The sequence below is a fragment of the Mastigoproctus giganteus genome, chromosome 14 (assembly GCF_048544385.1).
Source record: "Mastigoproctus giganteus isolate SK-2022 chromosome 14, ASM4854438v1, whole genome shotgun sequence".
NCBI lineage: Eukaryota > Metazoa > Arthropoda > Arachnida > Uropygi > Thelyphonidae > Mastigoproctus > Mastigoproctus giganteus.
In genome coordinates this window covers 67,020,920-67,035,813 of record NC_143588.1, presented here as the reverse complement: position 1 = coordinate 67,035,813, position 14,894 = coordinate 67,020,920, and the positions used below count along the sequence as shown (strand labels likewise).

General features: G+C 37.4%; 1 protein-coding gene across 1 annotated transcript in view; it reads left to right on the top strand.

Annotated features, from left to right (window-relative positions):
* Positions 1 to 14,894, top strand: part of LOC150075189 (zinc finger protein 830) — a 106,762-nt gene that overhangs the window by 52,329 nt on the left and 39,539 nt on the right. The window contains exon 5 of the mRNA XM_090388393.1: positions 5,483 to 5,625. Coding sequence (XP_090244519.1) covers positions 5,483 to 5,625 — 143 coding nt within the window. The remainder of the gene's footprint in view (positions 1 to 5,482; positions 5,626 to 14,894) is intronic.

The following is a 14,894-nucleotide window of genomic DNA, read 5'->3' as shown; positions in this document are numbered from 1 at the left end:
TTATAGATCCTCTAATCCTCGTGCAATGAAAGATATAAATAAAAATGCATTACTGATATATTGGAAAGTAAATAAAAAAGCTTGGGTAACTGCCGATTTGTTTAAAGAATGGTTTCTAAATTGTTTTGTGCCAGCTGTGGAAAACTATTTAAAGTGGAAAAATGTAGATTTCAAAGTTTTATTACTATTGGATAATGTGCCAGACCATCCAAAAGATTTAAGTCATCTAAATGTTGAAGTAATGTTCCTACCACCTAATGCAACTTATTTAATCCAGCCATTAGATCAAGACATTATATCTACCTTTAAAACTCATTACATCAGAAAATCGTTACAATTGATTTTGGAAAAAATTGATTCCAAATCTATTGAAGTGATGGAGGCATGGAAACATTTTTCAATTGTGGACTGTATTGGAATCATAGCTTTATCACTCAAAGAAGTAAAACCATCAACATTAAATGCTTGTTGGAAAAATGTATGGCCAGAGTCAGTTCATTCAAGAAATATGGTCAAACCAACAGAAAACAGAACCGGTGCGATAGTAAAACTTGCTAAGTCAGTAGGAGAGGAAGGTTTTGATGATAAGACTACTCAAGACGTTCAAGAATTACTAATAGAAAAAGAGGCTATTGAAGTGGATTTGGTGAAAATGGCATCGGAGGTAAACCAAATCAATTCAGAGGATGATAGCGCAGATGAAAATTCTGAGGTTCCAAATTTTACCCTAAAAAGCATATGGGAAGGCATAAACTTAGCCGAGCAATTAGAATCTTATTTTTTGAATGCAGATCCTTCGACTGAAAGGAACACAAAGTTCAAAAGGGATCTTCAAAAATGCTTAGTTCCATAACATGAAATTTTCAAAAATCTATCAAGCAAAAGCAAACAAACCCAGATTATTGGTTTTTTAAAGAGAGCAGAAGATACACAAAATCTAGATGCTGCAGAAGAAAGTTCAGAAGTTGAAGATATTCTGCAACAGAGAAAACCTTCTCGTTTGATTGCACTTAGCAGCGATGAAGAGGAAGAAAATTAAATGAATGTACATTATCTGACATATGTATCACAGTTTGTAAGATGTTTGTTCAGTTATTACTATTTTTAATAAAAATTAAGTTTCCAATAGTTATAAAAAAAATGGTGTATTTTTGTTAGCTTTTGGAGCGTAACTTTCCCTTTTGTACTGGTTCTCAGTCCCGTATAACATGGTTTTGCACTACACGAGATTTTATAGGAACCTAACTACCATGTTATATGTGGGTTACCTGTATTTCGCAACACACAAATTCTGTGCTGGCATGCATAATGTCTGAATCTGGGGAAGCTTTTGTCATGCTCTGGTTGCTTTTGGTAAGAAGGAATGCTCTCCCACACTTTCTATCTTGCCTTCAGTCCTTCCTGCCTTCGTAGCCATGTGGGCAGGAGCAGCAGTGCAGTACCCGGTCTAATCAAGAAGCGTGTGCTACGCACACGCTTCTTGATTAGACCGGGGTTCGAGCCCGTGAGCCACCAAATACGAAGGATGCGGAAAGGTCAGGGAATGACCACCGCATATCCCCGGAGCAATATGGCCTTAGTTGCTAATGCTCCTAAAAACCAAATAACAATAACAATAACAGTCCTTCCTAAGTACATTATACATACTATAGTGAAGCTCGTCAGCTCCTATTTCTAGCTGACACCACAGTTCTATTATGCCTATTATGTTAGTGTTATGTTAGTTGTCCTAATCAAAAGTTCAATTTACTCATTTTATTGACAACAGTCTTAACATTACTGTAGACACAGTTAAGACTGTGTTCTTTTATAGTTTACTGACACACCCATAAGTTATTTAAGCTTGTTTCCCTAGTGTTAACTTCTCATTCACATGAAGCATTGCTATCTTCAGCACATCTTGCCAGTTTACTTTCTCAGCCACAAACAGGAACTCTTGATGTTTGCAAGCATTACTTTGACTCATATCCTAAAATAAACATGTGTCTATACTGTCCCTGTCCCTCCTAACTAGTACTTTCCCCGAAACTTTAGAGCCGGGCTAGCCGGGTGGGTAAAGTGCCTGCCTGGCAACCCAAAGGTCGCGGGTTTGAATCCCGCCTCGGGCTTGGATCAAAGTACTGCAAAAACCTTGGGAGGTGCATTATGGCCACAGAAGCCAATGCGCCAACAACTACCAAAAAAAAAAAATTCCCCGAAACTTTAGAGCCGTATACACTCAGTCAGATTTTATCTGACAATGACCATGTGTCTGCTGTTTTTAGCTTTTTAAAATCAATAAACATTTTTGCTCTTATATAAAATTTACATTTTTCTTTTATACATATGTTATACATTTTGACATAGTGACCTAACTAATTAGGTCACTGAAAGTTAAAAATTTTTTTTATATATGACCTGGTCTTGGCGCATTATAGCCTTAGTAGCTAATGCGCCAATAAAAACAAAACCAACCAACCCCGAAACTTTAAATCTTCCTCAGTGTTATTGGCAAAGATCCCAGTACTACTTTTCTTCATATGTTTTCCATTTCAACAAAATAGATTCCTTCTATTTGCTAGGCCATGCCAAAAAAAAATTTCCCCTCAAAAGCTTTTCAGATTCACTCACATCTAGAGTTAATCCACAAGGATTTTAGCATATAGTTCCTTCTATCATGGTTGGACAGAATTGTAGACATACATACATTCTGACCTAACACACAGCATCTTTTTCAGCATGGTCTTATATTTGTACAACAGATCATCAGATTATGTGTAATATTATTAGTCTCCACATGAATAATAAGGTTCTCTTTACTTCCCCCTTAAAATCTGACAACCTGTTGGTAATATCATCATTTAATGCTCCCAGCAGATACATGCTGGCTGTAGTTCACCTATCCTTATTACAAAAAAAAATTACCCATTTTCCTGATAATGGAAGTAAAACTCAGTCTTCTTGAACCATGGTAATATGCACTTATTTTATTCTGATCTGAGGCTCAGATCAGAGGTCTCAGTACACTCCTTGCATTGGGAACAAGGAAAAGAACTGTCGGTTGAGCTAGGATTATCTACCAGACCGACCTTGGAACACAAGCATTGAACTCATGGCTCATGCAGAAATTGCCTAGAGCCATTTCTGCCTGAGCCATGATATTCTCAGGTGAAGTATTCAAAGTGGGTCTTGTACCAACCATTATTAAGGTAAGAATTAAGCTGACAAAATATTACAGAATTCACTTTTAAAAAAATTTATTAACAAGATATTACAGTAATTGAACAATTACCAAAACTTTTTACTACTGAACTTAAAAATTTTGAGCTTAAAGATACTGAAAAGAATGTAACTTCACAAAATTACAAATTAATTTTATAAAATTACATATTTTAAATTTACGAGATATATCAACAGATAAATGAAAACAAAAAATTGTCCTTAACTCTTAACCCAGTTTTCCTTTAATTCTCTTGAATATAATTGTCACATCTAACTAAAACACATCTGTTCTCTGTGACTGCCAACTGCCTATAATCACTTCATAAAACCATTAGTTGCATTTTAACAGAATAAGTTTTATGATTTCAGTGAAGTCATACTCAAGCAAATTATTAAGTATGTATAAATACATGTTCTTAATATTGATGTGTTTGTCTTGTAATCCTTCCTGAATGGGAGAAATATATTGAGCATTAGTCAGATCTAAACTTGGCTACTACAGCATCCAAATATATTGTAAGGAAAAGAAAAAAAAATTTTTTTTTTTTTTTTTTTTTTAGTACAGTAAGTCCCTGACTTACGTAAGCCCAAGTTATGTAACTTCGGAATTGCGTAAATTTTTTTTCACTCTTAATTTCTTTTTTTTTTTTTAGATTTGTAAAATTTAAAACAGTAAAAAAAAAATAATAAAAATAAATAAGCAATCAATAACAACGATCACGGCACACACAAATTGCACAAGTGAGATACGGAGTAACAAGTTTACAAAGCTTAAAAAATAGGAATGAAGAGTAGATTCTTAAAATTTATTTATGTTTTTTTTTTTATATGACTGAAGATTTCAGTGAAGGGAATGGGAACACGCACATTTCACCATAATAACATAAAAACACACAGAATTCCAGTTATTGGTATTATCTTAAAGGCAATAAGATCGAGTTTACTACCCATTTATAATAGATTGCATTAACAGAAAAGCCCAATAAACCAGAAACTGCAAATTGTTTTTATTGTTTTATGGTAGTGACCTCCAGAAAGGTGCTTTAGTAAAATGTGAGCTTGCATGAGGTGATAATAGTGTGTTTCTGCCTTAACCCTGTGAAGTTCTTTACAGAAAATTTCATTTTGACCATTATCATGGTGCCGACTAAGAGAATAAGTGACAGCCACACTAGTAAATCTACCAAGAAAAGAAAAAGCGATCGATTTGGATCAGAAAATTAAAATAATCAGGATGTATCAAAATGGATAAACATTAACAAGTATCGTGCGGAATTTAGATTTGTTAATGTGAATAGCGAACACAATAATAAAGGACAAAGACAGAATACGTGAAGCAGTGAAGGGATCAGCATCAATGAAGTCAATTATAATAACCAAGGCTACGAAATACATATCAGTTTTTACAGTACAATAACGTGTTTTCTTTTCTTATATTTCTGGCTATTTCACCGCTGTCTCCAGATAAAGTTTTTAATTGAACTAATTAAAAATATATAACTATTTTTCTGTGTATATAACTAATATACATAGAAAAATAGTTAACTAATATATTTAAAAAATATATATAAAGAATTAATTGAAAAATATACTATTTTTCTTCATTCTTCTGTGGATATTATGTGGATTTTGTAATCAGGGATATAGCAGCAATATTTTATTAGTCATTCCTGAGTTACGTAAAACTCGACTTACGTAAGAAGTCCTGGAACGTATTTTTTATGTATGTCGAGGACTTGCTGTACAGTAATATTTTCCAAACTGGAAAATACATGCATACTTATTTTCCAGTTTATTATTAAACAAGTAAAATAAGAATGAATGAGTAAAATATGTATGTATAATATGATCGTTACAGTTACCCATTAGTACGTCAATTGTTTTTGCGTTAAGAAGAATGTGCTATAACTTATTCTAGAATTTACTAATATGGATTTTCATTTCTCTCAGTAGTGACAAATTTGTCTGGAATATATCTTAATCCTCTTTGAATAAAGTATGCTCTCCTCAAGGAGAGCATACTTTATTCAAAGACATATATTGCAAATATGGGTTTGACTTCATTATGTCATTTCACTGTTATTCAAACTAAAATACAGAGATAGATTTTAAATGACATTTAGTACAGTGTTGTGCTTTATGCCATGTACGTTTTAATATACCAAAGTAGAATAATTTATGGACAAAAAATATTAACTTTTGCTGTTAAAAACTGAAAGATAAATATTTTTTAAAATCTTTTATTGTATTATTTTTTTTTTTTTTTTTGCTAATGTTTTAGATTGCATAAAGACAAATTTGCATCTATCTCACTGAACAGTTATTCTTCCTCTTCAGAAGATGAAAGTAGTGAAGATATTTCTCAAAAGTCAAACAACCATGTCAATAAAAAAGCTTCTGATCCTGCAGCAGTACTGCCTTCTGGTGAGTTTCTCTTTTAAATAAAATTTTTAATATTAAAAACTGAAACACATTACTATCAAAAAGGGGACATCTCATCAGGGAGACTGACTGAGAATACCATGGCACATGCCTAATAATTTAGGCATTTGCCATTATGTTTAAATTATTTTCATGATTTCAACATCTTGTTTCAAAAAGTATAAAGAATAAGTCAAATGGAACAAGATTTGATTATTGATGCTCAAAGATAGCACAGAAAAGTAAGTTCTGATCTACTTTATTATTGCAGGTGTCTCACCTCTGGAAATTCACTAGATTATGGAAAAAGTTTGTTGTAAGCAATTGTATATCATTTGTGCTGGTAGATAATTTATATCCAGAAAGCCTTCACTTTAATGGACCTCAGTTTAACTGACTGGAAATAATACAGCATCCACTGAACTCAGATTTTTGTCCACAGCTCCTAGAATGTCAGTTCAACTCTGCCTCGTATATCTATGAAGAACAGTATCACTACAAATGGGCCAGATATATGAATTACGTAGGTTTGTGTGTATTATGTGTGTGTTCTGTTGTTCTGTTCTGATCTCTTGGCTACCCAGAAGCATCTATCACCTGGAAAGATGATTCAGGGTATTCGTCCACACCATGGGAAGGTGGACCAGTTCCAATAGTGCTTGTATTGTTCCAATTCGAGATGCTGACCCACCTGATGTAGCCAAAAGGTGGACCAGATCCTTCTGGGGGCCTACTCCAGAGGGGGAGGAAAACAAATTTTTTTTTTTTGTTCAGATATACATTATATACAAAATTAAGACAAATGAGGTTACAATCAGTATCAAATGAGGTCTTAATTGAGGTCCCATTTCAAGACCATGAGAACAATTATGAGGTAGCGATCCCGATCATAGATGATCCAGAAGAAGACGAAACTGCAGGTAACAACTGCTGTCTTTACTCAAAAACTTCTCTGACAAAAGTTTGAAATGCCCAAAAAATCTCAGCATTCTGGATAAGCAAAGATTCCTGGCCAGGCTGTAGAACACAATAATTTGTGAGAGTTATTTTCTGATCCTCGTAGTTAGTACATGAATATAGTATGTGATCCCAACTTTCTGTCTTACCGCAAAGACATAAATCTGTAGTAGCCAACTTGAACCTGAAGAGTCGCCGATTTAATGATTCATGTCCTGTGGTCGAGTAAGACGTGTATACAGGGTGTTTCAGTTAAACGTTTCAGAACTTCTAAGAGGGGTAGGGTACATCCTGACAACTCGAAATCATATAGCAATGTGGGGTCGGAAATGCTTTCCTGAAGTGGTGTTGTACACAAAAGCACCATAAAGAAAAGTGAGAAATCGTTTTAATAATACATGAAAAGAAGCAAAAGGTACATGGATTAAAGTAAGTCTTCGAAGTTTCTTCCACGGGCTACAATGCACGCCTCACATCTCCGACGCATGGACATCCGAACATTCTGGAATACTCCAGGCGAATTTCGAATTTCTTCGGCAGCTACTGCGATTCTTGCAACCAGCTCCTCAGCATTGTCAACAGGGGTGTCATAAACTAGCGATTTCATATGACCCCAGAAATAAAAATCAAGACATGATAGGTCGGGTGACCGAGCAATCCAACGCACGGGACCACCACGTCCGATCCACTGTTGACCAAATGTGACATCCAGGTAGTTACGAACATCTCCGCTATAATGGGCAGGGGCTCCATCGTGTTGGAACCACATTGTCTGTTGCGTTGATGCAGAAATCTGTTCATCTCTCAAAAGTTGTGGCAATACTTGCTGCAGAAAGATCAAGTAGATAGGTCCGGTTATACGACACGGTAACAGGTAAGGTCCGATGAGGTGATCTCCCATAATACCGGCCCATACATTGACCGAAAATCGAATCTGTGCTGCACGACGTCGCACGACGACTTCTGTGTACAATACCGCTTCAGGAAAGCATTTCCGACCCCACATTGCTATATGATTTCGAGTTGTCAGGATGTACCCTACCCCTCTTAGAAGTTCTGAAACGTTTAACTGAAACACCCTGTATATCGATGGAAAGTCATGACTATCTTATCGTGAAGAAAAGTCACTTCCGGGAAGAAGCATCTTGTCGCCAATCCCAAAGAGGTTGTGTTCCAGCGGGTCTGCCACTCATTCAACAGTTCATTCCATATTCTCTTTTTTGCACACTTGATATAATGCTGACAGTTACTAGTGATTCCTATAAACTCTGTCAGGATTTGCTTCTTTAATCTGTAAGATAATCCTTTAAAGATCAAATGTAGGTCTAAGGGCAAAACTCCAGCTAAGACTTGTAAGGCGGGGGTCAACACTGTACAACATTCTCTAACTATGGATAATAAAATTGTTCTCTGCAAAGAATATAACTTGTTTCTAATTCTAGCAATTAATGCTCTGTGAAACCAGGTGCCGGTGCCATAGGTGGCCATTGGGATAGATACTGCATTATAATAAATTTTTAAAGTCCTCGAGAACCCACACTCAGCTCTTTAAATCCTTGTTTACGCTCTAGCAAAGTTCTTGATTTTAACTGTCAAGTTAGTAACATGTGTCATAAAATTTAGCTTTCAGTCTATTGTTACTACAAGGATTTTAGTTTCTGTGACAAAGGAAGATGAACGTTATCGATTTTAACTTGAGGAGGACGAGAGATATTTAAATTTGCTCCGAATACCATCATCTTTGACTTCTGAGGGCCAATCTTTAGCTTGTTAAGAAGAGTCCATTCATATAGGTCCTGAAATGTACTATTGGCAACAGATTCCAACTCAGAGTATTGCCACTGACGAGGAAAGTCAGATCATCGGCATAGGCTATAATCTTAACATTTTCAAAGGTTCTAGAAATCCACTGTTGCAAGACCACGTTCCATACAAAAGGTCCCAAGATAGATCCCTGGGGATACCCTCGCGAGACTTGCCTAACACCTTGTTTAAAAACTTGATTGAACTTAGATTTTACGGTTATCAAAATAGTCTTTCTATTTTGCTAACTTCCTTTTCCGAAGCTGTTGTCAAAATAGCTCTGGAAAAGGAAGTATAGTTGTAGAGGACACTTGGCAATATAAAGACATTCAAGGGCACTTTTCCACCAAAGGGAATCGAAAGCACCTTGAAGTCAATATATATATATATATATAGCTAAAACATATTTATTTATAAGTTGAGTTTTCCAGATGAACAACCAGGTCTACCAAAGCATCCTCACAGGACTTACCAGGACAAAAACCATATTGGTTTGGAGATATTAAATCCTGCAGTTGTAATATGTTGTGTATATCAAGATAATCCAATAGTCATAAGATACTCCAGTAATTTTCCCAAGTTTGCCAAGAGCACTATTGGCCTATAAGACTTTGGATGAAATGATGGTTTGCCAGGCTTTTTTATGAGTTTGACCAGTGCGATTTTTCAAGCTTCTGGAAAAGTACCCTTCTGTTAAACAAAAACAGAATTATTTCAGGTCTTAGTTTCAGGAGTCTTAATATTAAGGTACTTTCAACAAGATCCATGCCTGGACATTTGGCAAGGTTAATTTTCTGGGCAGCTGTGTTCAATTCAAGCAGATTAAAAGGTTCACTCTGGATGTCAACACTCTAACTGGCATTAGCAAGACGAGTCTGTGAATGATCTAAAGAATCAGAGGCCACGTCATCCAACCGAAACAGACTGTCTAGTATAGCATTAACACTATCTGCCCATCAGGCTTCCTGTTTCTGAGTTGCAATAGCCATAACATATTTATTTTTTAAATCTGCATACTGTTGGTGGAATACTTTTACATCATCCTGAGGCCAATTTTGATGTCTCTGATAAAATCAGCGTGCACTGTGAACTTGCTTTCTTAATCAGGATAGCTCCTGGGTTCACCCTGGGCAAGTCCTAGAGGTTATCCTCTTTTTTCTTGAAGATCGATAAGAAGCTTTAATTATCGAATTTTGAATTTTGTCAAGTTCTGGAATTGAAAGGAATGGCAATGATTTAGGCGATGTAATCGAGAAATCGTTGACGTTGTAGAGCGGATATCATCTTTTAAGGGCACAAAAGGTGATATAGTTGTACACGTTGGCACTAATGATATTAAGAGTAGGAGACCGGCGGAATTACTTAGCAAGTACAGGTCACTGTTGAAAAAAAGCCGTGAATTAGGGTTGAACTTGAAAGTGTCTGCAATTCTGCCCAGACACGATAGGAGGGAGTATATGATGAGAGCCTTGTCGATCAATTCGGCCCTGGAGGGATTGTGCAAGGCTCGAGGGGTAGAATTTTTTTCAGCCTGGACTGTACTTGTTAACAGGAGAGATTGCTTCTACAGGGATGGGATACACTTAAATAGAAAGGGTGCAAGAATTTTTGCTGATGCTGTCGAGGCAGTGTTAGGTGGGTCGGAAAACTGCTAGTTGGGGGGGATACAAGGACTAATAGATTAACAGTAGCCACTGGCAGAGGTGGAAGTGATTCTTGCACTGCTTCTATTGAAATGAGCAGAAACCTGAAAAACAAGATGCAGGATATTTCAGAGACTGCTGGTAGTCATTGCGGTACAAGTAAACACATGGGTTGTGTTAGGGTAGCTAAGATTAGAAACAGGTGCATGTATACCTGTGTGTACACCAATGCTAGGAGTTTGGTAAATAAATTTGATGAATTTGAGGTATTGCTCAAAACATCAAAGGCAGATATTGTTGGGATATCAGAGACGTGGTGTCACACAGATATAAGTAATGCGGAACTGGAATTTGGGGAATACAATGTGTATAGAAAGGATAGACAGGACAGGAGGGGAGGAGGGGTTATGCTATTAATTAAGAAACACATAAAGTCCAAGGAAGTGAAGCCAGTCGACATCGATGGACAGGGCAGTGTCGAGTCAGTTTGGTGTGACATAAGCATAGGGAAATCAAAATTGAGAGTAGGAGTGTGCTATAGGCCTAATGACTCTGATGAGTATAATAAGATATTGTACAGGGAAATAGAGTGGGCCAGTAAATCAGAGAGTCTTATAATGGGGGATTTTAATTTCCCAGATATTGACTGGAATTTGTGGGTTGGTCACTCGCACACTAGCAAGGCTTTTGTGGATTTATTGGATGATTGTTTTCTACATCAGCATGTTCGTGAGGCAACAAGAGGGAGCAATACTCTTGATCTGATTATCAGTAGTGATTCTTCATGCATTAAGAATCTGCAGATAAATGAACCACTAGGTGGCAGTGATCACAGTGTGTTGAAGTGGGATTTACTCAAGGAGGTAACTACCATCAGAGGTAAAGGGAAGGGTTTTCGTAAAGGCGACTATGATGGTCTGAGACAGTATTTAAATTCTATACAGTGGGACCAACTGATGTGTTACCAACAGCAAACTCAAAATGGGAAGCATTCAAGGAACTAATCTTGGAGGCTACCAGGCTTTACATACCAACTAAGAAATATTGTTCAAGGTTTAGGCCTAAATGGTTGTCAGATGAACTAATGAGACATGTGGCCGAGAAGAAAAATGCATGGGATACATACAAATTAATGGGTGACATGGAAGCCTATGATAGATATAAGTTGGTCTGTAACCAAGTCACAAAGGAGATTAGGCAGGCAAAGGCAGACTACGAAAAATCCTTGGCAAAGGATGCAAAGAAAAACAGAAAAGAGTTCTTTACATATTTGAACTCGAGAAGGAAAGGGATGAATCAGATTGGTCCACTGGATATTGATGGTTCAACAGTTGAGGATCCTGCTCAGGTGGCTAACAATCTAAATGAGTATTTTGCATCTACATTCACGCATGAGGAGTTATTCAGGAAGGAGAATGATGTAGGTAAAGTAAACATTGGCAGTGAGCTGGATGATTTTGTAATAACTGAGAGGAAAGTGGAGAAAAGATTGTTGAGGATAAACATAAAAAAGGCACCTGGGGTGGATGGGATCTATCCAGTTATATTAAAGGAGGCAGCAAAGGAAGTATGCAAACCCCTAGCCATAATTATGAGAGCTTCTTTGGACTCAGGGGAGGTACCCATAGACTGGAGATGTGCAAATGTAACCCCAATTCACAAAGGAGGATCAAAGGCTGACACAAGTAATTATAGACCTGTTAGTTTAACTTCTGTTCCAGGTAAATTAATGGAGGCACTGGTTAAAGAAGCACTGCAGGAACATCTAGACAAGAATTCAGTTATAGCTCAGACGCAGCATGGTTTTGTTAAGGGCAGGTCTTGCCTGACCAATTTGATTGGATACTATGATGTAGTCACAAAAGAACTGGATGCAGGGAATAACTTTGATATTATATATTTGGATCTTAGAAAGGCTTTTGATACTGTTGCACATGGAAGACTGCTGCACAAATTGGTGCAGTGTGGCATTGGAGGCAAATTGCTGCTATGGATAAGGGGATGGTTGAGTGGCAGAAGACAGCGAGTGGTAATCAATGGACACTGCTCAACGTGGACTAATGTTATTAGTGGAGTTCCTCAAGGTTCAGTGTTGGGTCCGTTGTTGTTTTCGGTGTTTATGAATGATATTGATGATGGGATATCAAGTTTAATGTCCAAGTTTGCAGATGATACAAAGGTTGGCAGGGTCCTTAAGGACACTACTGACGCTATGCTGCTGCAACAGGATCTGGAAAGGTTGAACAGATGGGCTGAGAGGTGGCAAATGAAGTTTAACATTGACAAATGTAAAGTACTACATATGGGAAACAGTAACCCCAGAGCAACGTATCAACTCTGCGGTACTACACTGACAGTGGTGGAGAATGAAAAGAACCTGGGGGTAATTGTGCAGGCAGATATGAAGTTCTCTGAGCAGTGCAGACGAGCTGCAAGAGTAGCTCATGGTGTCTTGTCAATGATATACAGGAATTTTTCTAGCAGGGATAAGGAGGTGATTATTCCCTTGTATAAGGCAATGGTTAGGCCACATCTTGAGTACTGTATACAGGTCTGGAGGCCTCATTTCAAGAAGGATGTAGAGCTGCTGGAACGGGTACAGAGAAGGGCAACAAGATTAGTGAATGGAACAAAGGGTTGCTCTTACGAAGAAAGGCTTAAGTTTTGCAAATTACAGAGTCTGGAGACTAGGCACCGGCGAGGTGATCTGATAGAGGTGTATAAGGCTTTGAATGGTTTGAGCATGCTCAATGCCAATGGGATTCTTCATCTTGCTCAGAATAATCACCTCAGAGGGCATAAATTCAAATTGAGGAAGGACGGATGTCGGATAGATGTGCGGAAATTTGCCTTTGGCCAGCGGGTGGTTGGTTGGTGGAACCGACTTCCATCACTTGTTGTTGAAGTTGATAGCCTAAACAAATTTAAAGCTCAACTGGACAGGTATTTCGAACGAACGGAGGGGTGAAATGGGAGTGGAGTTTTTTTTTTTTTTGGCTGATGCTGAATAAGCTTGCTTTCTTGCATCATATGCCTCTACTAATGCTAATGCTAATCCCGAAGAATAAAAAATCCAAGGCAGGCCATGTCTATGTTTTTCAAAGAGAATCTTGCTAGTTCGGGCTGCAGAGGCAAGGAGTCGGAAAGTAACATAGGTTTGGATGAAACTGTAAAAAAGGATCACATGATGATCACTTGTACACCAGTCAGGCTTGACGCTCTAGTCAACTGAAACTGTCAGATCAAAATGTGAATTTGTGAGAATTAAGTCAATATTGGAATCACCAGTGAAACTGGGGTAAGTAGTGAAATTTTGCGGCCTACTTAAAATAATGAGGTTGTAGCTGAACTGACTCAAGGAGATGCCCACGAGTATCATTGTAGGAACTAAACCAGAATTGTGATTTGGCATTCATGTCAGATGAGATTAAAATATTGCAGGAAGATCTGAGAAGATTAAAAGCATTCTCCAGGTAAACTAAATATTGATCAAAATTAGCTGACGGTGGGCAGTATAAAGATATAAGGTAGAATTCGATATTAGAATAGGAGACCATAACATAAGTTGAAAATTGGGTACACAAGCTATTAATGACTGTAATGTCTAGATTCTCATTAAAAACAACCACACAAGATTTAGGATCCATATCCACTGACTGGATAACCCTAGTTCTCAAGGAAAAACCCAAAATTTTAGAAGACTGCCCTTCATGTAGACATGCACAAAATGGCTCTTGAATAGCTGCTATGTCCACGAATGAGTCTCTGCAGAAATCCTTAACTGCCCGGGAACAGTGACCATTAATTTGCATAATCTTCAAATGTACTGGAGCCTGCAGAACTGAACGAGAAGTTCTCCCATTACCTGAGTTGGTATCTGGCAATATTGAATCAGATTTATTTACACCTTGATTATAGTGTACAGTATTTATACGGCTATTAATTGTTACTCATAGGCAGTCCTTAGGCATGCCACTTCTAGTGCTTTTAAATATTCAGGGCATGAACCATCTCTGACAGAAAGTTGGTAGTTATGCTTTCACCTTTTACAATTGACACAGCATACTTCTCTGTGTGGACACTCTGCCAAAACATGCCCACTACAGGCACAATGGCCATAGGATGGGGATTTGTGTGAACAAAATTGTGCAGTATGACCAATATCCCAGACAATGGTAGCTCTTTGTAACAATAGTAAAAGGACGAAATTTGTGTGAGGACCACGATAGAAAAATTCTATCTTGAGACTTAATACACTTGAATAGTCTGAGTGAGAAACTGGTGACCCAGTGCACACACGATGCAGATCTAGCCTTAGTTGTGAACCCAAATTCTGTCTCTTGTTTCACTTCCTCAATTGAAAAATTGAAATCTACAAAATTCTTTTGAAAAAGATTTTCAACTATCTCACTGAGTATGTCATAAACCAGAATGTTCAGATTACCTTTACTGGGAGTATACAGAGAGAGAGAGAGTCCCGCTGACATAAAAGACTTGGATGTAGTAAGGCTGTCCAAGTCATCTTTGGATGCAGTTTCAACAATAACACCTTTATTGCGAATAATACATAACAATTTAATTTTAACACATTTCAGATCACTCTTAAGTGTCTTGGTGACAAGATTTCTAACCTCAGCACTAGTCTTACAGTCACTAGAATCTAGTGCTCTTAGAATAAGTACATTGTTGGATTTAACATTAGTAGTAACACTTGCTTGTTTATCACTTGATGAACCACTTGCCTGCATACCTTTAGATGAGCCACTTGGCAACTTCCGCAAAAGATCTGACAGGAGATTCCACAGGTACTTGAAGCCAATCTTGCTCATGATCTCCGTGAGACAAAGTCTTGGAAGGAAAGTAATACTT